Below are 27597 nucleotides of genomic sequence, written 5' to 3' on the forward strand. Positions count from 1 at the left end.
GGCTATCAGTTATAAAGACACATGAAACAATTCGAAATGATATAGGCCGATTCTGGGATATTAACTACGGCTCAGCAAAAATTCAAGTGGTATGGGATACCTTTAAGGCGTACATGAGGGGATTGATGGTTAGTAATATCACGAATCTTAGAAGGGAATATGGAAAAAAACAGAAAAATCTAGAAACACATGTAGTGTCAGCGACAGAATCCTTCCATATAAATAAGACGGAGAATAATAGGGAAAATATGCAAAAAGCCACAAAAATATATGCTAATTTTCTACTGGATAAAGCTCAACAGAATCTCTTTTTTAAAGGGCAAAAATATTTTTCAGAGTCTGGGCGACCCGGTAGACTTCTCTCCAGAGTAATCTCCAATCAACAACCCAAAAAACATTTAGACAAGGTTCGAATGAGGGATGGTAGGATAGTTTCTGGACAGGGTCCGGTGGAGAAGGCCTTTGTTGATTATTTTCTAGATTTGTACAAGGCTGATTCTAATATTACAGATGATAAGATAGATTTCTATCTAGATAGGATCAACTTTTCAACTATCACTGAGATGCAAAAGAAAGCATTAGAACTGGAGATCTCAATTCATGAACTTGAGGGAGCTATTAAATTATGTTCAGCTAATTCTACTCCTGGTTCAGACGGGCTTCCATATGAATTCTATAGTAAATACGGGGACTGTATTCTTCCTAGATTATTGGAGGTTTTTGCCGAATCAATGGAGGATGGGATGTTGCCAGATTCAATGATGGAGGCTACAGTGATACTAATTCCAAAAAAAGGCAAGGACCCTCTAGATTTAGAATCCTATAGACCAATTTCACTGCTTAATGCAGATGTAAAGCTTTTGGCGAGGGTCCTTGCTACAAGGCTTTCTGGGGTCGTCTCCTCCATAATCCATCCGGATCAGAGCGGTTTTATTAAAAATAAGGGCACACATCATAATTTACATCGGCTCTTTTCTAATATCCAGGCCCCTGGGGGGACCGCCCGCTCCATCCTGTCATTGGATGCCTCTAAGGCCTTTGACAGGGTGGAGTGGCGTTTCCTCTGGAAGGTTCTTGCTAGGATGGGCTTTGGAGAAAGGTTTATACGCACTCTTAGGGTATTGTATGGATCTCCAAGGGCTAAATTGAGTCTTAATGGAATTTTGAGTAGTAGTATCGAGTTAAACAGAGGCACCCGTCAGGGTTGCCCATTATCTCCCTTACTATTCGATATATATATTGAACCCCTTGCGATGGCCATCAGGCAGGACGATCAGGTCAAAGGATTTGGTACGCTAGGAACACAAGACCGCATCTCATTATACGCAGATGATGTTCTGTTTTTTATAGATCATACGGAAACTACTCTCCCTAGGATTATTCAAATGGTTAAAGTATTTGGTGAGGTGTCTGGTCTTCTTATAAACTGGGCCAAGACTAGTCTGCTCCCAATAGACCCCCTGCCACAGAAAGAGGTTCCTGTTACTCAGTTGGATATTGTTGATACTTTTCAGTATTTGGGTTTGATTATATCATCTAGGGTTGAAAACTTTGTAGAACTTAATTTGATCCCCATCATGGTAAAGATTAGAGCTAAAATAGGGATCTGGTTGAAACTTCCCCTATCTAGAGCTGATCGAGTTTCACTGGTTAAAATGGTGATATTACCACAATTTCTTTATGTGCTCAGGAATACACCTATTTGGATACAAGACAAATATTTTAAACTTATGGAAAGAATAATAAATGACCTAATATGGGGAAGAAAGCGAGTGCGAATTAAGTTGGAATATTTGTATAAATCAGTGGATTGCGGGGGTTTAAATCTCCCCTACTTTAAGGGGTATTTTATTGCAGCCCAGTTATTGATGTGCTATGAAGCAGAGAACAGTGCATTGTTGGGGAAGTTGGTAGCTAGCTATGCTCACAATAACATCTTTACCTTGTTGGAATCTGGTTTATTGAAGAGTTATGAGCAAGGCTATAGAGAGACTATAAAATTACTCCTTAGAGTGTGGGCTACAATTAGGACATGGTTGAAGGTTAAGGGTTCACTCACATTTACGCCTCTTTGGCACAATTTATATTTACAAAGGCTGGATGAAATTGCAGCCGACAAATTTTGGCAGAAGAACAAAATTTTATATATTTCACAGGTAGTTAAAAATAGAGAAATTAAACCTTATATAGAAATGGCACATAATATAAAAAATCTTTCATGGTTTAGGTACTTTCAATTGCGATCTGTACTATCTAGCCTGGATGATAAGCGGCTGTTGGATATAGATAATTTATCCTTTCTGAATGATTGGGTAGGGGGCACACTTTCTAGAATAAAAATTTCAAATATATATAAGTTATTAGTTAAGGCACGGTTTAGTGATATACATTCACCAGGACAAAAACTTTGGGAGGTGGACTGTCCGAATTTACAGGGAGAAGGGTGGGAGAATATTTTTGGGAATTTATCTTTATTGTCCCAGAACTTTAATCATGTTCTAATACAATTCTATATTTGTCACAGATTATATATCACTCCCTTTTGGATGAATAAATGTGGGTTAAGAGTTACGTCCAATTGTCCCAAATGTGACACTGTGGGAGCGGACTTTCTCCATATGATATGGACCTGTCCAAAACTTATAAATTACTGGAATGGTATCAATAATTGTATTATGTGTAAACTAAAGATTCGAATTCCTTTTGAACCACAAGTATTTGTTCTTAATGATCTTTCCAAACTAAAAAATCATAAGTATCAAAAGATCTTCCTGAGTAGAATACTGATGTTGGCTAGAGTTCTGATTAGTCGGACCTGGTTTGCCCGATCCATTCCAGATATAAATACATGGTCAAACTTAATTGATAAGGTAAAGAACTACGAGAAAATAATATACAGACGGAGGGAAATTGAATACCAGTGGAGTAGGATATGGAGTGGTTGGAGGACTGATTAGCTGAGGTCAGGTTGTATTATGTACAGGGGTCCTACTTTGACGCACCACAAATTGGGGGGGAGGGAGGGGAGGGTTTTCTAAACGCCATGAAAAGATTAGCTGAATATATTTATAATCATATTTATATATAATTAGTTGGGTCACTAAGAATTGAGAGATTGTAAAAACTTTTTTCTTTACTGTAAAGGTTTTGAAGTTTTCCCAATAAAAGAAAAGCAAAAAAAAAAAACAAAACAAAAAAAAAAAAATGGCCAGATGCATGCGAAGCATGCTGAGTTGCATGTGTAGTTACAGCCACATTATGCCTATTTTGCAGAGGAATGACTACTGGTTCTCCACCATGTTAGACCCTCGCTACCGGTCCAAAATGGTTATCTTTTTTCCACCTGCTGAGAGGGAGGATGAACTCAACTATCGAGACATCCTATGTAGTCAGTTGGTCGCTGCCTATGTGAGCCATTGCCCATCCTCATGAAGGTCTGCACTCACGCTACACTTCCATGACTTTTGGAGGGGGGGGGCAGGAGCAGCACCAGCTCCATCAGCAGCAACTTAAGTCTTGAATCTCTAATGAGCACTTTTCTTCACCCACCTACTGAAGAAACCACCCAGCAGCAGCAGTACATGGAGCAGAACATGTACCAGCAGGTGGTGGCATACTTGGAGTGTACTCTGTCAGATCCAAGATCCCCTGGACTACTGGGAAGCCAAACTTGAATTGTGTCTGCAACAAGTCGAGTTGTGTGGCATCAGAGTGGGTGTTTAGTGCAGTGGGAGGCATAGCTACTCCAAAGAGAAAATCACCTTTCAACAGAAATGTTGAGAGGCATGGATCAGCCAGGATTTCCACACACCAGTGCCTGATGCATCAGACTAGATCATTCTGGCAACCACACCAAAACATTGTGAAAAATGACCCATTACTCTTGGCCACGTGCTTTATTATTCTGATGCTGCCATCTTCTCCTACTGCCACCATCTTGAGCTGTTACTGTCGCTGCTCTTTCCACCCGTACCACTCTGTGACGGGGCCACTATGTCGATCCCTTATGCTGTTGCCACTTTCACCAATCTCTGACTGGGCCACTATGATGACTCCTCATGCTGTTGGCACCCTTACCACTCTGTGACTGGGCCACTATGTTGACTCCTCATGCTGTTGCCACCCTCACCACTCTCTGACTGGGCCACTATGATGACTCCTCATGCTGTTGGCACCCTTACCACTCTGTGACTGGACCACTGTGTTGACTACTCTTGCTGTTGCCACTCTCACCACTCTGTGACGGGGCTACTAGTGTCACTGTTTGGCGTTGTTGACATCACAGTTTATTTTGATGTTCTCCTGATCTGTCAGAAGAACTGAAAAATCTAAACCACAACAGATCCTTACTTTTGAGTATCCATAAGGCCTCTATCCCACAGTCAGTGTTTTGCATCAGGATTTTCTCATGATTTGAAAGCCAAAAGCAGTAGAGGGTCCATAACACAGAAGACATGCAAGTACTTCCTTGACATCATCACTATTTTGGACCCACTTCTGTTTTTTTTTTTTACCTTACCAATACTGATCAATTATGTATAGTGGAGTTTCAGTGGGTAACACAATAGCTTATATGTCAATCAATGTGGACACACCAACAACAGTGAGATGAAAGTGCTCTTTTCCAATCTGGTAGAATCAGTGTGTTAACACACCAGGTTGTCTAGCAATCTATGTGGAAACAGCAGACAGTGTTAAAAGAGATTTTTCTATAGTAGAATCTTGGGCCACTGCACAGTTAAGTACATTATACCCGACACTAACATTGACCTGTAAGGCTAAATTCACACTTCAGTTATTTGGTCAGTTACAGTAATTCCAGCACTTACTGCATAGTGGGCCAAAATCAGAAGCCAATCCTACTCTCAAATAAGATATGAAAAGATCTGCCCGGTTCTGTATTTTGGACCCATAAATGACCAAATAAGTGAAGGGTGAACTGAGCCTAATAGGGACACACGCTAATGCACGCACATCCATATACTGTATGTGACCTGCCTGGCATACTGATGCACAGTAACTGTTTCACTACCAGAAAGGACTAGCTATGTATGTTGCTGCAATACACATTGAAGTACATTTTTGGGGAAAATTCTGTGAAACATCTGAATAAAATTTTTGAAAACTTCGCTCATCTCTAATCCTCACATTACCACAGTCTGTCCTGTCCATCCTCTCTGTACTTCATGTCTTCTCATGAACTCCATTCCTACAGAGATTCAGCTTAAGATCTTATCAGCTGTATTCAGGTTCATAATCCCTGACAAGCAGAGCAGAGAGGAGGATGAGACAGCTCTTTGGCTCATAGTTCTGAAGTAACTTCTGTGTGATTAGGACAGGTTTTGTGTGTACTAATAGGACGGCAGCCATTTTATTTCTCCTACTGATTGCTCCCTAGACAAAACAAGCCATTATAACTAATGAAAGGTATTTGGGAATATATTTAGGATAAAGTAATATTTAGATATTTTCATTTTCTTAATTCCCAAAGAACCCCTTTAAGCTCCATTATCCATTTCTGTAACTGGTGGCCATATCTGGATAACAGACGGCAGGAAGGATGTTATGTCATATTTGGAGTCAGAATTGTCTTATATTACAGAGAACACATTGATCTTAGATCTTTTGGATATAACTGTAAAGATTTTATTTATTTAGGTTTTCTACAATGGATTTAGAATGGATCTTCTTTACTGAAGACTGTAGTCCTCTCATCATTACGGTCACATTATAGTGATCCATCGTCTTTAATTTTTGGATTCTGTGCCTGGAATAAAAGTGACTATGTCAGAGCCATCTTATGAAACAGAAAAATAATTCCTTATGTTATTCCTCATCATCAAGACGTCAGGTTTTATCTCAATCACATTATAACTTATTCATCCTAAATTCTCCAAACTTTTATGACCACAAAATGTATTTTTCATCAGCAGAAAAGAAGTCAGTGGGCCTCATATATCAAAACGGTCTTTGTTGCCCATAGGAACCAATCACTGCTCAGCTTTCATTCTTTAAACTGCTCTGGTAAAATGAAAGATGGGCTCTGATTGGTTGCTATTGACAACAAGACAAGTATTCTTTTTGACAGTTTTGGTAAGTCTGCCCAAATGGTATCAGCAACTGACAATAACTAGCTGACAATATTGACTAATACAAAATATAATGTACAGTAAATTTACCTCAGAAATAGTCTCAATTTATACCTTGAGAGACATATTGGCCCTGATTTACTAATTCTAAAGATGACGTAAGCTTAGACAGGCCTGCACTAGATTTATCACAGGGGCTTAGACTGGATGATAAGTTTGGTGCAGGGACATACACTTTTCTCCAACCAAATACTAAATGTATTTCTATAGTGAATATGACGTAAAAATTAAGCAATTCTGCTTAATTTCCAGGGCTTACAACTTCCCTGTAATTCAGTAGCGGTGGTCGTGCTTGCACACTATAGGAAAAAGTGGGAGCCTATGCGCGTTCTCACAGTCAGAGAGGCCAGAGCTTTTTTTCTATAGTGTGAAAGCACGACCATCGCTTGTGGATTGCAGGATGGATTGTAAGTGCCTTGTATTCACTATATCCCAGATAGCAAGGATAATGGATTAAATTGTAAGTCTTGTTAACTTGCTGCAAACATTCTCTGGCAAGTTGTACACTTGCAGAGAACTTGCAGCACAAGTTCTAGTTGACACTTTTTCAACTTGCAGCAAATTTGCTTGGAAAGTCTCTAGCAAGAGCAAAGTTGCAGTAGCGAGTCTACAGCAAGAGCTCTGCAAGTCTCAGTGAGTTTTGCAAGTCTACGGCAAGAGCCCTGCAAGTCTACGGCAAGAGCCCTGCAAGTCTACGGCAAGAGCCCTGCAAGTCTACGGCAAGAGCCCTGCAAGTCTACGGCAAGAGCCCTGCAATTCTATGGCAAGAGCCCTGCAATTCTACGGCAAGAGCCCTGCAATTCTACGGCAAGAGTTTTGTAACTCAGTTTTTATAGGGCCTATTCACTAAAAAGTAAAGAGGTGAATGTCAGGTGAACTGCAAAATCCAGCCCAAAGTGACTGAAGTAGAAGAAATAATCTTCTATTCAAATATTCAACCTACTTTGGCCCATATTTTTCAATTTCCCTGACAATTCACCTGGATTCACTGAGTGCCTTGAGATAGAACTGATCTAAATAAAAATTATCATTAAAACATAATAAAATCAATACATAACACTGCATTATATCTTACAAACATTTTTTATTATGTTGAACAGTTAACAAAACATGAAAAATAATTTTTACAAAACCAATACTAACATGGTACAAATAGGTACAATAAAATTGTAAAAATAGATAATTTCTGTCCTATCGGCTTGATTTTGGAACTGGCCTGTTAGAATAAAAACAAAAACAATTATTACATATCACCAAAATTCTTTTCTACAGCTAAACAGTACAATCTAACAGTAGCGCAATTTTAGTATTTTAATCAATAGACACAATAACTCTTAGATGCAACTAGTAAATGATTAGGAAATTGGCAGTCCTAAAGGAGAACTATGGGATTAGGGCTTTTCCACATAGTTCTCCTTAGGGTAACGGGAGGACACAAACTAGCATCCTCCTGTCACCCTAAGCTCAGTATACAGCAAGCTACAGCTCTCGGTATACTGAGATGCCACATTATATCGCAGAGACGCTACAGCTGAAGCGGATCCTGACAATTATGTCTGGATCCGCCCATCTGCGTGAGTGACAACTGGTTCTGCCTATCGAGAGGCAGAGTTAGCTATACCCACCCCCTCCCCCGTACTTTCCGCCAGTCAGTGCTGAATATCGGAGCAGGGAGGGGGGAACCCAGTCCCTCCCCTGTCACAGCAGAGAGCCCATTTCCTGATCTACTGAGCCGACCTGTGACAGTCCCAGTCACTATAAGGAGGGTGAAAATTTGTCACCTCATAGTTCTTCTTTAAATTAGCTAAGAGGGGCTGGGATCCTAATAATATCCACTTTGGCCTCAAAACTCATCTTGGTTCATGCTCTACTCTTCACTTAGAGCAGTGGTTCTCAACCCAATAGTAGGTCGCAACCCAAAGTTGAGGGCATGGCTGCCTGAGACAAAAATAGGTTTGGATATTTTGAAGTAAGCAGGCCAATCACATGGCCCCCAACAGTCCCCACCTGGTCACAATCTGAGGGCAGGGCCAAACAGCACAATCAAGGAGCAGGGCCATTCGCCTAAAGCGGCCGACTAATTACAGGGGACTCTATATATACACAGTATATATAGTGTTGACTCTATAGTTGGCGCATATAGTAGTGGCTCTATAGGGGACAAGCAAGTATAGGATAAATATGGGTCCATGGTGTATAAATGAGTGCTAAGTAAGCAGCAACCCTTGAAAACGAAATATTATAATATTACCACTATATTAATATTACTAATTTCTACAATGGTGTTACTTAGTATTCGTTGCCTCCAAAGCTGGCTAGTTGTCTTTGACTGGCAAAGCCTGTCCTCAAAATCATAGATGGACTGTTCAGTTGAGGTCTAGCCTAGCAAACCTACAATGGGTTTCCAAGAGTGGAAGTGAAAAAGGAGAGAGCGGTAACAACCTTGATGCTATGTTCATGATCAGCCATACTTTGAGCCTTCTAGCACCCTCAGCCATGCCCAATACCAGCCCCGGGGACATGTACTACCTGAAGAGCCTGCAGCCTGATCTGGAGCAGCAGCACCAACATTTCCTCCTCATATCCTGCCCACCTCCATCTTATATTCTGGCCCCTGTGTGTCTCCTAAGTCAGCCCCATGTCCCCTCAGTCTGGTCCCTGTGTCTCCCCTTCTCCCCTCAGACTGCCCCCCCCCCCCCGCATCTCATTTACTCCAGGAGTAACTGGTATCCGGTGATTTATGTCAAGTCAAGCACAGTGTCCCGCACAGTGTTTCCCGATCGGTTTAGATGGAGGTCTGATGTCCGCCGCTGGTGATTGGGCTTGAGTGGCTCTTCTCTTTGTCTGCTCTGTGGCTCCAGTTATCTGAGAGCATAGAGAAGGCCATTTTGGCATAGCAGGCAGGGTCGATCACAATCAGGATGATTGAGTTGTGCCGGGTCCTGCCCCCAGGGCAAGTGCCCGGTATGCCCAATGGCCAGCCCAGCCCTGGTTGAGTTGGTCACCAGTGGTTTGTGCTGCGCTTAGTGAGAGCCCCTTCAGCCTCCTGCTAGAGCAGCAGTATCAGTACTCTGGCTGCGCGGCAGCTGGGGAGGATCGGAGAGAGAGGGGAGCAGGCGGATATTGTACACTACATCGTTATATCGGGAGTGGCATGAGTGAGTGTCAGCACTATATAGTTGTGTGTACATAGAGCACACTATATGAGCCCACACCAGCCACCAGATAGCTCACACTTGCCTTTTTGCTGCATAGCAGGGGACCACAAACCACAGACTGGATACGGAACAAGTAGCTGGTCCTTCCAGACCACAATTGCCAGTGACACCCAGGGTCCTCCTCTGTTCCCCACTGAGCACAGGAGGATGGAACAGTAGCTTTCGTCCTCTCCAGCCATAGCCAACTCCCCTTCACATGCCTCTCAAAGCAGCTCCCATGCGATTAATGCACTCTACTGCACGCCTCATGCACTACTTTTTTTTTAACCTCTTCACACTGAAATGGATGGTATTGCAATACCATGCATTGAGGTTGAACACATTGCCCTTAGGAGGTTCATTTGAGGTGCCAGGAGTCAACATAACGGAGCACTCTCATGGGGACAACCAACGCCAATGCAACTCCAATGTGGAGATGGATTGCCCTTTGAACTATATAAAGCCTTCGCACAGGTATTAGTTCCAGAATTAAAAATAACATTGGATGAGGCCCAAAAATTAAGTGAGCTACCGAACTCTATGAAGGAAGCAATTATTACATTAATTCTAAAAAAGGGGAAGGAACAAACAGACCCTGGCTCATATAGGCCTATATCCCTCTTGAATACAGATGCAAAAATTTTGGCAAAAGTTCTAGCAGACAGGCTCTCTAAGGTTATTAAAGAAATAATAAATAAAGATCAAACAGGTTTTATACCGGGTAGAACAATATACTCCAACATAAGAAGACTATTCCTTAATATTAAAGCTAATAGATCAGATGCAGGGGAAAAAGCGATACTCTCATTGGATGCTCAAAAGGCGTTTGATTGCATCGAATGGGAGTATCTATGGGCAGTATTAAGGAGATTTGGCATAGGAGAAGGATTTATAGGGTGGATTCAGCTAATTTATCGTAACCCCAGGGCTAGAGTGGTTGTGGATGGGAGCTTATCCCCTTCGTTTGCTCTATCACGTGGTACAAGGCAGGGATGCCCTCTCTCCCCATTGCTATTTGCAATTGCAATTGAACCCCTGGCAAATATAATAAGAAATGACAGGGAGATTAAAAGTTTTACATATGTGGGTGGAGAAGAAAAATTGTTGATGTATGCAGACGATATTTTACTTTTTTTGCAAAACACTGGGGAACAGTTTAATAAAATAGTAGAGATAATAGATAAGTTTGGGTTCTACTCCGGTTTAAATATTAATTGGGGTAAATCACATATGTTATTATTAGGAGAGGGGCAACTACAGAGAGACACACGGGTGCATGTTTTAAAAAGGCACGAAAATTTTAAATATCTCGGTATACAAATCTCCGGGAACATAGAAGAATATGAAAAATTAAATATTCTCCCTTTAATAAAAGAACTAAGAACTAAAATACACATATGGAAAAGATTACCACTGTCAATGCAGGGTAGGGTAAATTTAATAAAAATGGTCTTCCTCCCAAAGATACTTTATGTATTGCAAAATGCCCCAGTAAGAATATCACAAAATATTTTTAAACTATTTGATAGATTAATGGGGGATTTTATGTGGAAGGGTGCGATCCCTCGGATAAAGAAGGAAGTCCTTCAGCTCCCAGTGAAAGAAGGAGGATTAGCGCTCCCTAATCTATTTTTCTACTACTTAATAACACAATACGGGAATATAAAGGACAGCTTAGATAGTCAGGTGGGTAGACAAGAAATAAATAGATGGGGATGGAAAGAAAAATTCAATCACTTAGAGGTGTTGGAGTCAGGTTTTTTTGGGAAAAAAAAATACTAGTAATAGGATATTTAACCTGTTAGAATATGTATGGGGGGAAATTAAGAAATTATTGGAGATTAAAGGGTTTTTGAAATATACACCGATATGGAAGAATCTTAATTTAAAGGAATTGGAAACAATAAGGGATTATATAGATTGGGAAAAAAAAGGAGTGAAATACCTAGAACAGATTTTTGCGGGAGATAAGCTGAAGGACTTTAATATAATGGTGTCGGAATTTGGGATCCCCCATAGGGACCTGTATAAATATTTCCAGCTTAGGAATGCATTGCGGATAGCGGTACAGGGGGATAGATACCGAAGGGAAACATCAGATATATTAGATAAGTTTATTGCAGCTGGGGAAGGAGGTGGAATAACTGCAAGGAGATATAAGATCTTGATGGAGGAAAAAAGAAAAACAACTACAATGCTTGCCGCGAAGAAATGGCAGAAAGACTTGGTTTCCTTCACGGAGGAAAAATGGAGCGATGCTCTTAGAAATTACGAGACAATTTCGGATAGGGGTTCGCATAAGATCTCACAATTTTTTATAATACACAGACTGCATCGGTCTCCATGGATGTTAAAAAGAATGGGGGTGAGACAAACAGATAAATGTTTAAAATGTCAGGAAGAGAGAGCTGATTTGATACACTGTTTTTGGAGGTGTCCCAAGCTTCATAGATACTGGACGGAAATTATGGAAACTGTGTTTTTGTTACTGAAGGTCCGAGTACCAAATGACCCAGTAATCTGTATTTTAGGGGCAACTGAACACTTGAAATTAAATAAAAATATACGATTGGTCTTAAATAAAGTATTATTTCAGGCTAGAATCCTGATACTTAGGAAATGGATAAAGGCAGATCCACCGACGGTGGAACAGTGGAGGAAAACAATAGACAAGTTAATTAAAGAAGAACGTGGGATGCAGAATTATACTAAAAAGTTTTTAAACCTCGACCAGGTCTGGAAAAATTGGGTACTTTAGCTTTTTTTTTTTTTTTTTTTCTCTCCACGTGGGGGGTAATGGGAGGGTGGGTGTCGGGAGGTGGTTGGGAATGGGGTGAAAGAAAGAAAAAGAATAGAAATGAAAGATGAACTGTAACCACCATTTGTTAATAACTTTTTCATATGTATTGTTGGGATAATGTTGTGTTACGGAAGTATTTATTGTACGAAATGGAAATAAAAAGATGTACCGTATTTTTCGCCGTATAAGACGCACTTTTTCCCCCCCAAAAGTGGGGGGGAAATAGCAGTGCGTCTTATACGGCGAATGTAGCCGATTTTGCTTAGTTTTCAATGATACACCCGCCGCGATGCCGTGCGGCGGGTGTATCAGCTGTGAGGGAGGAGGGGCTGGGGGCGGCATCTGCATTTATAATGACAGCGGGGCCCGTGCAGTGACTGTATTCTACTACACGGGCCCCGCTCACTGTATAATCATATCCCTAATACCGTAGTTAATTGTTGTGTGCACTGCATGTAAAAGCATAATGTGCGATGATGAGCGCTATTACTTACAATTAGAAGCGCTCGCCGTTCGGAGCAGAGAGGAGGGAGGAGGGAGGAGGCAGGCCGGCAATGCGCCGCACAGACCTTTCACTTACCAGTAGGAGGAGCTCCCGGCCGGTCAGACATCGCAGCTCTTCAGGTAAGTATAATACTTGTATTTATTGCCAAGTAACCATGGCAGCCAAGACTGCAATAGCGTCTTGGTTGCCATGGTAACCGATCGGAGCCCCAGCGATTTAAACTGGGACTCCGATCGGTACTCTCCGCTGCCACCAATGATGGGGGGGGGGTGATTTTAATTAGGGGGGGAGAGGGGAGGCCGCACTGCTCACAATACTTGAAATCCGCACTGGCCCGGCCACCAATAAATATAGAGGGAGGGGGCCGCACTGGTCATATTTAATACTGGGGAGGGAGGGAGGGGGAGGCCGCACTGGTCATATTTAATACTGGGGAGGGAGGGGGGGCCGCACTGGCCACCAATAAGTTAAATACAGGAGGGGGGGGGGTCTGCCCCCTGCTGCCTGGCAGCATCTGCCAGGCAGCAGGGGGCAGTCGTGTACACAGTTCTCAGTATATTCTAACATGAAGCGTCCCCATCACCATGGGAACGCTTCTGTGTTTAGAATATACTGTCGGATCTGAGTTTTCCGAAGTGAAAAATCAGATCTGAAATAAACAGTTATGCAAACGGATCCGTTCTGAACGGATGCAAGCGTTTGCATTATAGGAGCGGATCCGTCTGTGCAGACACCAGACGGATCCGCTCCTAACGCAAGTGTGAAAGTAGCCTCAGACAGCACGCTGCAGTCTCTCTCCTCAGACAGCACTCTGCAGTCTCTCGCCTCAGACAGCACTCTGCAGTCTCTCGCCTCAGACAGCACTCTGCAGTCTCTCGCCTCAGACAGCACTCTGCAGTCTCTCGCCTCAGACAGCACTCTGCAGTCTCTCGCCTCAGACAGCACGCTGCAGTCTCTCTCCTCAGACAGCACGCTGCAGCCCCTCGCCTCAGACAGCAAGCTGCAGTCTCTCTCCTCAGACAACACGCTGCAGTCTCTCTCCTCAGACAGCACGCTGCAGTCTCTCGCCTCAGACAGCACTCTGCAGTCTCTCGCCTCAGACAGCACGCTGCAGTCTCTCTCCTCAGACAGCACGCTGCAGTCTCTCTCCTCAGACAGCACGCTGCAGTCTCTCGCCTCAGACAGCAGTTCTGTGTAGAGGGGGGGTGTCTGAGTCTATCATATCATGCTTAGTAAATCCATGATTTCTACCTCACTGAACTTTATATCAGACCTCAGTTTCCACTCATCTTACCTCACACCACTGCCAAAGTTAATGTAAAATGGCTGCCAAGACCAATGAAAGAAAAATCTTACAGCAGGAAGCATGGAAAGAATATTCAGCCACAGTGACCCCTGTGGTGGGATGACTATTGCACACATAACTTAACGAGAACTTGCAGCAAGTTTGCAAAAGCAGGTTAATCTAGAGACTTGCAGAGCAGACTTGCTGCAAGTTTGCAACATACTTGTGAAGCTTGGCAAGTCTGGCAATAGCTTAGCAAGTCATTTTCAAACTTGCAGCACAATTACTTGCTATCTGGGATATGTCTCCATGATAGATTATATTTGCTGAAGTGAGACAACCCCTTTAAGTAAAAACTAAACAAAACAAAACTTCTATATTCTTCTTTTGCTACCGTACCTTGATTTGTGTTACTTTTGTCTTCTCCGCTGCAAGGGGAATTGTATTCTGTAACTGCATGTTCATCTGAAATATAAGAAAGTATTAAAAACAGAAACTTGACCACTTTGTAAATGCAAAAAAGATTTAAGCTTCTAACAATGGAATATCAGATTGCTGGTATGCACCAAGAACCAGTAAGGGCGGGTTCACCTTTGCGTTATGGAATTCCGTTATAGGGTTCCGTTATAGCAGTTATAATGAAATATAATGGAATTTTAAGACAGAATGTAAAACAGAAGCCTTTAAGAGGCATTCCATTTTGCTACTGTCATCAAGACTATTTTTTCTGTTATGTATAACGGAACAAAACTGAACCGTTATTTGTGGCCATAGACATGTATTAAAGGCTTCTGTTTTGCATTCTGTCCTAAAATTCAGTTTTATTCCATTATAACAGAATTCTATAGCGCAAATGCGAACCCGCCCTTACTTGTTAAATACCCATATTGAGTGATCAGACTTTATAATGGGGCATAATTGTACAATATTGTTCACTGCTGCTTTGTTATAGGAGCATAATAACAAAAAGAATGATCCTGATCTGTCAAAAGGCAAACACTAGCACCGCCTTTACGAACTCCGCTGACTTTAATGGAGTTTATTAGGATGGAATTTTATGGGAAAAAATAGTGCATCATGCTGTGCTACTCTGTTCAGCTTTATGTGCGGAATCCATGACAGAGACTCCTAGCCTACGACACAGATGTGGACACAGCCGAAGAAGAAGCTTGAGATGAGGAATATTATTTTCTGTTTAAAGAGGGCCTGTCACTTCTGACATGTCTGTTTTGTCTTCCCAAAAATATATCTATTCTGGAGCAAACTCTACACTACTCACAAAAAAGTAACGATATTTGGCTTTCGGGTGAAATTTATGGAAAGCGTAAAAAGTTCTCGCTACAGTGATATTATATCGTGAAAGTAGGGCATTTAAGTAGAAGCAGCAATAGTGATTTCCTCATCTCAAACAATTTATTGAAACAAAAGCCAAAAACAGTGATGGGTATACCCCCACATACAATGTCAATGTCTCAAAACTTGTCATAGGGCCTTGAGCATCAATTACAGCTTGGCAATGATGTCTCATGCTGTTCACAAGTCGACTTATTGTCTGCTGAGGCATGGCATCCCTCTCTTCTTGAAGGGTGGCCCTGGGTAACAGAGTTACAAGCCTCTACACGGCGACTCAGCTGATCCCATAGGTTTTCAATGCGATTTAGGTCTGGAGAAAGTGCAGGCCACTCCATTTGAGGTACCCGAATCTCCAGCAGCCGTTCCCTAATGATGCGACCTCGAGGAGGTGGAGCATTGTCCTACATAAAGGTTAAATTAGGCCTGTGTTGTTGATGCAGAGGCACAATGACTGGATTAATGAGGTTATTCAAGTAATATGGGCTTGTCACTGTACCAAAGTGTAGGGCAGTTCTGTATTGACTAGACACACCTGCCCACACTGCAACACCACCACCACCAAAGACTCGTCTGGTGACAACAGTGGCTGATTCATATCGCTCTCCTTAATGTCTCCAACATCGTTGGTGGCCATCATTTCTGCTCAGCATGTATCAAATTTCGCGTGAACAGCACAGAGGTCCACTGGTCCCTATTCCAGCATAGATGTTTTCTGGCCCATGCAAGACGATGACGTCTGTGTCTGATGGTGTGGTCTGGTACGCTTGCAGGTCATCTAGCAAGCAGACCATGCTGATATAGATGGTTTCGAATGGTCTGACGTGACACTTGAGTGTCTCTTAGTGTTGATCGAGCACTAAAGTGCTTGTGTGCTCTACCGAGCACAATGGAAGTCAATGGGAGAACCCCCTGCACCCCCTGCTCAGAAGAGAGTGTCTGGTTCACAAAAAAAAGTAAAAAATTGCACTGTTCATGAGTAGTGTAGATTGCGAATATTCTAATCGCGAATTTTTATAGCAATTTTCCATGCAAATGGTTTTTCAGCTGAAAAACAAGGCAGATTCTGCTCATTTGCATGTCTTTCCCATATGCCCATGTTTATGCAAATTAGTTTACATGACAAAACTGTATAGAAAGGTTATTCAATATTATGTTAGGACAATCAGAAAACTGTTTGTCACCCTAATGATATTGATCTAGGTGCGCAGGTCCACCCAAGCCATCCAACAGATATGAAGCAGCTTTGAGGCTTATCGGCTCTCAGTCAGATGAGAGCTGGTTTGGAATGTCTCATAGTGCACAAGGCTGCCATTGTAAGGTGTGCTGACTGTATCTGTCTCATGGATAGATTGGGCACATACCTGGCTTTTGGCATATAGCCTTTGTGTGGTTGTCTATTGTATGTCATAGGTAATGGGAGTTCAAGATGCTTCCAGCCATTCTCCTAATGCTGTTTCCAAACCATTTTGATGGGGTTTCCATCAATTTCTAGCCTTTTTTTATGAACCAGACACCCTCTCTTCTTCAGAGCAGGGGGTGCCTGGTTTGATGCTCGGGTTTCCTATTGACTTTCATTGTATTAAATTGTACTTGAGTACACGCAGTATTCGGCCAAACACTGCGATGTGCCGAGCATAGCGATGCTCGCTCGATACTAGTGCCTCTCACTTCCATTAAATGTGCTTGGAGTTGCGTGACATTTATCATCCGGTTCTGCAGGGTATTGTTCGCAATGAAGCGGTCATCAGTGTGGGATGCGGCCAAAGGACGTTCACTTCTATGCCTTTATGAGACTTTTCCAGTCTCTCTATGTATCTTTGTTACAACCTGCTGATGACACTCTGTGACACTCTAAGGCCCCTTTCACACGGGCGAGTTTTCCGTGCGGGTGCGATGCGTGCGGTGAACATATTGCACCCGCACTGAATCCTGACCCATTCATTTCTATGGGGCTGTGCACATGAGCGGTGATTTTCACGCATCACTTGTGCGTTGAGTGAAAATCGCACCATGCTCTATATTGTGCGATTTTCACGAGACGCAGGCCCCATAGAAGTGATTGGGGTGCGTGAAAATTGCATAGCATCCGCAAGCAAGTGCGGATGCGGCGCGATTTTTACGCACGGTTGCTAGGAGACAATCGGGATGGAGACCTGATCATTATTATTTTCCCTTATAACATGTTTATAAGGGAAAATAATAGCATTCTGAATACAGAATGCATAGTAAACTAGCGCTGGAGGGGTTAAAAAAATAAAATAAAATAAAATTAACTCACCCTAGTCCACGTGAATCACCATGGTAAAAGATCATGTGACGTACCATGTGATGACCGGAGTGACGTCATCAAAGATCATTTACCTGTATTTAATGCTCACCACAGGTCCTATTCAACAAAGGAGGCACAAGGAGATGCCGGGCTTCGCGATCACGTGGACTAAGGTGAGTTAAATTTTATTTTATTTTTTTAACCCCTCCAGCGCTAGTTTACTATGCATTCTGTATTCAGAATGCTATTATTTTCCCTTATAACCATGTTATAAGGGAAAATAATACAATCTACAGAACACTGATCCCAAACCCGAACTTCTGTGAAGAAGTTCGGGTTTGGGTACCAAACGGGCGCGATTTTTTTCACGCAAGTGCAAAACGCAATACAATGTTTTGCACTCGCTCAGAAAAATCGCGGGTGTTCCCGCAACGCACCCGCATCTTATCCGGGCCAAAAATATGACGCCCGTGTGAAAGAGGCCTAAGGCTACTTTCACACTTGCGGCAGAGTGATCCGGCAAGCAGTTCTGTCGCCGGCATGATGATCCAGCAATCTGCATGCAAACGGACAGCATTTGTAGACGGATCTGGATGCTGATCCGTCTTAGAAATGCATTGCAAGAACGGATCCGTCTCTCTTGATGTCATCTGGAGAAATGGATCAGTTATATATTTTTTCACATTTTTACCGGTTTGCGCAGACCAGAAGGACGGATCCGGGATTGCGGTATTTTTAATGCCGGACCTGGCACTAATACACTTTAATGTAAATTAATGTTGGATCCGGCATTCCAGCAACTGATCCGGAATCTTGGACGGAGATAATACCGCAGCATGCTGCAGTATTTCCTCCGTCCAAAACGCTGTTCAGTGACTGAACTGAAGACATCCTGATGCACCCTGAACGGATTTCTCTCCATTCAGAATGCATGGGGATAAAACTGATCAGTTCTTTTCCGGTATTGAGCCCCTATGATGGAACTCAGTGCCGGAAAAGAAAAACGCTAGTGTGAAAGTACCCTAAGCTCAGTGGCCACTTCTGTCTGAGAACATCCTGCTTGAAGCCTCGCAATGATGAGGTTCTGTTGATCAATTGTTAGGTGCTGTCTTGGTCTCATGATGTCAAAATGTAAACAGCATGATGAGGAGGACTGTTTAAATACCAATTCTAATTGAACCAGGATTCATGGATCAAACACATGTTGTGAACTTTACCATTAGCTCCTTGTTAGAGAACAGCAAGTTGTGCAAAAAGTACTGAAACATTGAACAGTTGGACATGTGTATTCAAATGTTTAGGGAAGGTCAACTGTAAAGGTTAGAGTGCATTTTAGGTTCATCCTAAAATTTCACCCACAAGCCAAATATTCATAACTTTTTGTGAGTAGTGTACAATGTGTTGTACTTATTATTTCTGCTAAAAGTTTATGTATTTTCTAGGGATGAGCGAACCCGAACAGTATAGTTTGGGTTCTTGCCGAATTTTGGGGTGTCCGTGACACGGACCCGAACCCGGACATTTTCGTAAAAGTCCGGGTTCGGGTTCGGTGTTCGTCGCTTTCTTGGCGCTTTTTGAAAGGCTGCAAAGCAGCCAATCAACAAGCGTCATACTACTTGCCCCAAGAGGCCATCACAGCCATGCCTACTATTGGCATGGCTGTGATTGGCCAGTGCAGCATGTGACCCAGCCTCTATTTAAGCTGGAGTCACGTAGCGCCGCCCGTCACTCTGCTCTGATCAGTATAGGGAGAGGTTGCAGCTGTGGATGATTGAACTGCTACTATTCAATTGCTCACTGTTTTTAGGCTGCCCAGAGCGTTTTTCATTCACTTTTTTCTGGGGTGATCGGCGGCCATTTTGTGTCTTGTGGTGCGCCAGCACAAGCTGCCACCAAGTACATTTAACCATCAATAGTGTGGTTATTTTTTGGCTATATCCTACATCAGGGTGAAGCTGTCACACCAAGTGCATTTAACCATCAATAGTGTGGTTATTTTTTGGCCATATACTACATCAGGGGCAAGCTGTCACCAAGTGCATTTAACCCTCAATAGTGTGGTTGTTTTTTGGCTATATCCTACATCAGGGTGAAGCTGTCACACCAAGTGCATTTAACCATCAATAGTGTGGTTATTTTTTGGCCATATACTACATCAGGGGCAAGCTGAGCCTGTCACCAAGTGCATTTAACCCTCAATAGTGTGGTTGTTTTTTGGCTATATCCTACATCAGGGTGAAGCTGTCACACCAAGTGCATTTAACCATCAATAGTGTGGTTATTTTTTGGCCATATACTACATCAGGGGCAAGCTGTCACCAAGTGCATTTAACCCTCAATAGTGTGGTTGTTTTTGGCTATATCCTACATCAGGGTCAAGCTGTCACACCAAGTGCATTTAACCATCAATAGTGTGGTTATTTTTTGGCCATATCCCAGTCTAATTCTGACTGTAAACGTATACCTGTCACCCAGCGCCTAAATAATAGGCCTCAAATTTATAGTCAGCTAAATCTGTGGTTATTGCTGTGGCTGGGCAAGTTATTTAGTGTCCGTCAAAGCACAGTTTTTGTTCTGGGTTGAAATACAATTCCCAATTTAGCAATTCTCTAAATTAGTGGTTTCTGCTGTATCAGGCCTACTTTAAATCCATCCCTAAAAGGGTATATCAGAATCAAGGTGCTGATAGGGTCACTCTCAATAACTTGACACACACGCTACTCTGCATATCCCAGTCTAATTCTGTCCGTAAACGTACACCTGTCACCCAGCGCCTAAATAATAGGCCTGAAATTTATAGTCAGCTAAATCTGTGGTTATTGCTGTAGCTGGTCAAGTTATTTAGTGTCCGTCAAAGCACAGTTTTTGTTCTAGGTTGAAATACAATTCCCAATTTAGCAATTCTCTAAATTAGTGGTTTCTGCTGTATCAGGCCTACTTTAAATCCATCCCTAAAAGGGTATATCAGAATCAAGGTGCTGATAGGGTCATTCTCAATAACTTGACACACACGCTACTGTGCATATCCCAATCTAATTCTGTCCGTAAACGTACACCTGTCACCCAGCGCCTAAATACTAGGCCTCAAATTCATAGTCAGCTAAATCTGTGTTTACTGCTGTGCCTGTATTAGTGTAATACGGTACCTAAATAGATAGGCAGATAGTGTTAGGTGTCTGTAAAAAAAGGCCTGAATTTGAATTCAATACATTGGGTCAAATAATATTTTTGTTTTTGTGGTGAACGATAACAATGAGGAAAACATCTAGTAAGGGACGCGGACGTGGACATGATCGTGGTGGTGTTAGTGGACCCTCTGGTGCTGGGAGAGAACGTGGCCGTTCTGCCACATCCACACGTCCTAGTGTACCAACTACCTCAGGTCCCAGTAGCCGCCAGAATTTACAGCGATATTTGGTGAGGCCCAATGCCGTTCTAAGGAGGCACAGGCATTAGTCAATTGGGTGGCCGACAGTGGATCCAGCACGTTCACATTATCTCCCACCCAGTCTTCTGCAGAAAGCGCACAAATGGAGCCTGAAAACCAACCCCATCAGTCTGTCACATCACCCCCATGCATACCAGGGAAACTGTCTGAGCCTCAAGTTATGCAGCAGTCTCTTATGCTGTTTGAAGACTCTGCTGGCAGGGTTTCCCAAGGGCATCCACCTAGCCCTTCCCCAGCGGTGGAAGACATAGAATGCACTGACGCACAACCACTTATGTTTCCTGATGATGAGGACATGGGAATACCACCTCAGCACGTCTCTGATGATGACGAAACACAGATGCCAACTGCTGCGTCTTTCTGCAGTGTGCAGACTGAACAGGAGGTCAGGGATCAAGACTGGGTGGAGGACGATGCAGGGGACGATGAGGTCCTAGACCTCACATGGAATGAAGGTCGTGCCACTGACTTTCACAGTTCGGAGGAAGAGGCAGTGGTGAGACCGAGCCAACAGCGTAGCAAAAGAGGGAGCAGTGGGCAAAAGCAGAACACCCGCCGCCAAGAGACTCCGCCTGCTACTGACCGCCGCCATCTGGGACCGAGCACCCCAAAGTCAGCTTCAAGGACTTTCCTGGCATGGCACTTCTTCAAACAATGTGCTGACGACAAGACCCGAGTGGTTTGCACGCTGTGCCATCAGAGCCTGAAGCGAGGCATTAACGTTCTGAACCTTAGCACAACCTGCATGACCAGGCACCTGCATGCAAAGCATAAACTGCAGTGGAGTAAGCACCTTAAAAACAAGGAAGTCACTCAGGCTCCCCCTGCTACCTCTTCTGCTGCTGCCGCCTCGGCCTCTTCTGCTGCTGCCGCCTCGGCCACTTCTGCTGCTGCCGCCTCGGCCTCTTCCTCCTCCTCTGGAGGAACGTTGGCACCTGCCGCCCAGCAAACAGGGGATGTACCACCAACACCACCACCTCCATCACCAACCATGTCACACGGCAGCGTTCAGCTCTCCATCTCACAAACATTTGAGAGAAAGCGTAAATTCCCACCTAGCCACCCTCGATCCCTGCCCCTGAATGCCAGCATTTCTAAACTACTGGCCTGTGAAATGCTGTCATTTAGGCTGGTGGACACAGACAGCTTCAAACAGCTCATGTCGCTTGCTGTCCCACAGTATGTTGTTCCCAGCCGGCACTACTTCTCCAAGAGAGCCGTGCCTTCCCTGCACAACCAAGTATCCGATAAAATCAAGTGTGCACTGCGCAACGCCATCTGTGGCAAGGTCCACCTAACCACAGATACGTGGACCAGTAAGCACGGCCAGGGACGCTATATCTCCCTAACTGCACACTGGGTAAATGTAGTGGCGGCTGGGCCCCAGGCGGAGAGCTGTTTGGCGCACGTCCTTCCGCCGCCAAGGATCGCAGGGCAACATTCTTTGCCTCCTGTTGCCTCCTCCTCCTACTCGGCTTCCTCCTCCTCTTCTTCCACCTGCTCATCCAGTCAGCCACACACCTTCACCACCAACTTCAGCACAGCCCGGGGTAAACGTCAGCAGGCCATTCTGAAACTCATATGTTTGGGGGACAGGCCCCACACTGCACAGGAGTTGTGGCGGGGTATAGAACAACAGACCGACGAGTGGTTGCTGCCGGTGAGCCTCAAGCCCGGCCTGGTGGTGTGCGATAATGGGCGAAATCTCGTTGCAGCTCTGGGACTAGCCGGTTTGACGCACATCCCTTGCCTGGCGCATGTGCTGAATTTGGTGGTGCAGAAGTTCATTCACAACTACCCCGACATGTCAGAGCTGCTGCATAAAGTGCGGGCCGTCTGTTCGCGCTTCCGGCGTTCACATCCTGCCGCTGCTCGCCTGTCTGCGCTACAGCGTAACTTCGGCCTTCCCGCTCACCGCCTCATATGCGACGTGCCCACCAGGTGGAACTCCACCTTGCACATGCTGGACAGACTGTGCGAGCAGCAGCAGGCCATAGTGGAGTTTCAGCTGCAGCACGCACGGGTCAGTCGCACTGCGGAACAGCACCACTTCACCACCAATGACTGGGCCTCCATGCGAGACCTGTGTGCCCTGTTGCGCTGTTTCGAGTACTCCACCAACATGGCCAGTGGCGATGACGCCGTTATCAGCGTTACAATACCACTTCTATGTCTCCTTGAGAAAACACTTAGGGCGATGATGGAAGAGGAGGTGGCCCAGGAGGAGGAGGAGGATGAGGAGGAGGAGGAGGAGGAGGAGGAAGAGGGGTCATTTTTATCACTTTCAGGCCAGTCTTTTCGAAGTGACTCAGAGGGAGGTTTTTTGCAACAGCAGACGCCAGGTACAAATGTGGCCAGCCAAGGCCCACTACTGGAGGACGAGGATGAGGAGGAGGTGGAGGAGGATGAGGATGAAGCATGGTCACAGCGGGGTGGCACCCAACGCAGCTCGGGCCCATCACTGGTGCATGGCTGGGGGGAAACGCAGGACGATGACGATACGCCTCCCACAGAGGACAGCTTGTCCTTACCTCTGGGCAGCCTGGCACACATGAGCGACTACATGCAGCAGTGCCTGCGCAACGACAGCAGAGTTGCCCACATTTTAACGTGTGCGGACTACTGGGTTGCCACCCTGATGGATCCACGCTACAAAGACAATGTGCCCACCTTACTTCCTGCACTGGAGCGTGATAGGAAGATGCGCGAGTACAAGCGCACGTTGGTAGACGAGCTACTGAGAGCATTCCCAAATGTCACAGGGGAACAAGTGGAAGCCCAAGGCCAAGGCAGAGGAGGAGCAAGAGGTCGCCAAGGCAGCTGTGTCACGGCCAGCTCCTCTGAGGGCAGGGTTAGCATGGCAGAGATGTGGAAAAGTTTTGTCAACACGCCACAGCTAACTGCACCACCACCTGATACGCAACGTGTTAGCAGAAGGCAACATTTCACTAACATGGTGGAACAGTACGTGTGCACACCCCTCCACGTACTGACTGATGGTTCGGCCCCATTCAACTTCTGGGTCTCTAAATTGTCCACGTGGCCAGAGCTAGCCTTTTATGCCTTGGAGGTGCTGGCCTGCCCGGCGGCCAGCGTTTTGTCTGAACGTGTATATAGCACGGCAGGAGGCGTCATTACAGACAAACGCAGCCGCCTGTCTACAGCCAATGATGACAAGCTGACGTTCATAAAAATGAACCAGGCATGGATCCCACAGGACCTGTCCATCCCTTGTGCAGATTAGACATTAACTACCTCCCCTTAACCATATATTATTGTACTCCAGGTCACTTCCTCATTCAATCCTATTTTTATTTTCATTTTACCATTATATTGCGGGGCAACCCATAGTTGAATGAACCTCTCCTCTGTCTGGGTGCCGGGGCCTAAATTTATGACAATGGACTGTTCCAGTGTTGGGTGACGTGAAGCATGATTCTCTGCTATGACATGAAGACTGATTCTCTGCTGACATGAAGCCAGATTCTCTGTTACGGGACCTCTCTCCTCTGCCTGGGTGCCTGGGCCTAAATATCTGACAATGGACTGTTCCAGTGTTGGGTGACGTGAAGCATGATTCTCTGCTATGATATGAAGACTGATTCTCTGCTGACATGAAGCCAGATTCTCTGTTACGGGACCTCTCTCCTCTGCCTGGGTGCCGGGGCCTAAATTTATGACAATGGACTGTTATAGTGCTGGGTGACGTGAAGCATGATTCTCTGCTATGATATGAAGACTGATTCTCTGCTGACATGAAGCCAGATTCTCTGTTACGGGACCTCTCTCCTCTGCCTGGGTGCCGGGGCCTAAATTTATGACAATGGACTGTTCCAATGTTAGGTGACGTGAAGCATGATTCTCTGCTATGATATGAAGACTGATTCTCTGCTGACATGAAGCCAGATTCTCTGTTACGGGACCTCTCTCCTCTGCCTGGGTGCCGGGGCCTAAATTACTGACAATGGACTGTTCTAGTGCTGGGTGACGTGAAGCATGATTCTCTGCTATGATATGAAGACTGATTCTCTGCTGACATGAAGCCAGATTCTCTGTTACGGGACCTCTCTCCTCTGCCTGGGTGCCGGGGCCTAAATTTATGACAATGGACTGTTATAGTGCTGGGTGACGTGAAGCATGATTCTCTGCTATGATATGAAGACTGATTCTCTGCTGACATGAAGCCAGATTCTCTGTTACGGGACCTCTCTCCTCTGCCTGGGTGCCTGGGCCTAAATATCTGACAATGGACTGTTCCAATGTTGGGTGACGTGAAGCATGATTCTCTGCTATGATATGAAGACTGATTCTCTGCTGACATGAAGCCAGATTCTCTGTTACGGGACCTCTCTCCTCTGCCTGGGTGCCGGGGCCTAAATATCTGACAATGGACTGTTCCGATGTTGGGTGATGTGAAGCATGATTCTCTGCTATGATATGAAGACTGATTCTCTGCTGACATGAAGCCAGATTCTCTGTTACGGGACCTCTCTCCTCTGCCTGGGTGCCGGGGCCTAAATTTATGACAATGGACTGTTATAGTGCTGGGTGACGTGAAGCATGATTCTCTGCTATGATATGAAGACTGATTCTCTGCTGACATGAAGCCAGATTCTCTGTTACGGGACCTCTCTCCTCTGCCTGGGTGCCGGGTGTTCCAGTGTTGGGTGACGTGAAGCATGATTCTCTGCTATGATATGAAGACTGATTCTCTGCTGACATGAAGCCAGATTCTCTGTTACGGGACCTCTCTCCTCTGCCTGGGTGCCGGGGCCTAAATTTATGACAATGGACTGTTATAGTGCTGGGTGACGTGAAGCATGATTCTCTGCTATGATATGAAGACTGATTCTCTGCTGACATGAAGCCAGATTCTCTGTTACGGGACCTCTCTCCTCTGCCTGGGTGCCTGGGCCTAAATATCTGACAATGGACTGTTACAGTGCTGGGTGACGTGAAGCATGATTCTCTGCTATGATATGAAGACTGATTCTCTGCTGACATGAAGCCAGATTCTCTGTTACGGGACCTCTCTCCTCTGCCTGGGTGCCGGGCCTAAATTTATGACAATGGACTGTTATAGTGCTGGGTGACGTGAAGCATGATTCTCTGCTATGATATGAAGACTGATTCTCTGCTGACATGAAGCCAGATTCTCTGTTACGGGACCTCTCTCCTCTGCCTGGGTGCCGGGGCCTAAATTATGACAATGGACTGTTATAGTGCTGGGTGACAGTGAAGCATGATTCTCTGCTATGATATGAAGACTGATTCTCTGCTGACATGAAGCCAGATTCTCTGTTACGGGACCTCTCTCCTCTGCCTGGGTGCCGGGGCCTAAATTATGACAATGGACTGTTATAGTGCTGGGTGACGTGAAGCATGATTCTCTGCTATGATATGAAGACTGATTCTCTGCTGACATGAAGCCAGATTCTCTGTTACGGGACCTCTCTCCTCTGCCTGGGTGCCTGGGCCTAAATATCTGACAATGGACTGTTCCAGTGTTGGGTGACGTGAAGCATGATTCTCTGCTATGATATGAAGACTGATTCTCTGCTGACATGAAGCCAGATTCTCTGTTACGGGACCTCTCTCCTCTGCCTGGGTGCCGGGGCCTAAATTTATGACAATGGACTGTTACAGTGCTGGGTGACGTGAAGCATGATTCTCTGCTATGATATGAAGACTGATTCTCTGCTGACATGAAGCCAGATTCTCTGTTACTGGACCTCTCTCCTCTGCCTGGGTGCCGGGGCCTAAATTTATGACAATGGACTGTTATAGTGCTGGGTGACGTGAAGCATGATTCTCTGCTATGATATGAAGACTGATTCTCTGCTGACATGAAGCCAGATTCTCTGTTACGGGACCTCTCTCCTCTGCCTGGGTGCCGGGGCCTAAATTTATGACAATGGACTGTTATAGTGCTGGGTGACGTGAAGCATGATTCTCTGCTATGATATGAAGACTGATTCTCTGCTGACATGAAGCCAGATTCTCTGTTACGGGACCTCTCTCCTCTGCCTGGGTGCCGGGGCCTAAATTATGACAATGGACTGTTATAGTGCTGGGTGACGTGAAGCATGATTCTCTGCTATGATATGAAGACTGATTCTCTGCTGACATGAAGCCAGATTCTCTGTTACGGGACCTCTCTCCTCTGCCTGGATGCCTGGGCCTAAATATCTGACAATGGACTGTTCCAGTGTTGGGTGACGTGAAGCATGATTCTCTGCTATGATATGAAGACTGCTTCTCTGCTGACATGAAGCCAGATTCTCTGTTACGGGACCTCTCTCCTCTGCCTGGGTGCCGGGGCCTAAATTTATGACAATGGACTGTTATAGTGCTGGGTGACGTGAAGCATGATTCTCTGCTATGATATGAAGACTGATTTTCTGCTGACATGAAGCCAGATTCTCTGTTACGGGACCTCTCTCCTCTGCCTGGGTGCTGGGCCTAAATATCTGACAATGGACTGTTCCATAATGTTGGGTGACTTAAAGCATGATTCTCTGCTATCATATGAAAACTGATTCTCTGCTGACATGAAGCCAGATTCTCTGTTACGGGACCTCTCTCCTCTGC

At 44.7% G+C, this 27597-nt stretch overlaps 1 protein-coding gene across 4 annotated transcripts in view; it reads right to left on the minus strand.

The window, feature by feature from the left end:
- Positions 1-5621: 5621 nt before the first annotated feature.
- The window catches only part of LOC122940139 (alpha-2-macroglobulin-like), a 196390-nt gene continuing 174414 nt past the window's right edge, over positions 5622-27597 (minus strand). For 2 of the 4 annotated variants that reach the window (XM_044296526.1, XM_044296529.1), the window contains exons 35-36: positions 14336-14401; positions 7221-7365 (exon numbers count right to left, since the gene is read on the minus strand). In XM_044296526.1, coding sequence (XP_044152461.1) covers positions 7274-7365; positions 14336-14401 — 158 coding nt within the window. In that variant the 3' untranslated portion in view covers positions 7221-7273. Of the gene's footprint in view, positions 5768-7220; positions 7366-14335; positions 14402-27597 lie in introns of those variants that run through there. The other 2 variants (XM_044296528.1, XM_044296527.1) reach the window with 2 other exon arrangements.

The sequence above is a fragment of the Bufo gargarizans genome, chromosome 6 (assembly GCF_014858855.1).
Source record: "Bufo gargarizans isolate SCDJY-AF-19 chromosome 6, ASM1485885v1, whole genome shotgun sequence".
NCBI classification, from domain to species: Eukaryota; Metazoa; Chordata; class Amphibia; order Anura; family Bufonidae; genus Bufo; species Bufo gargarizans.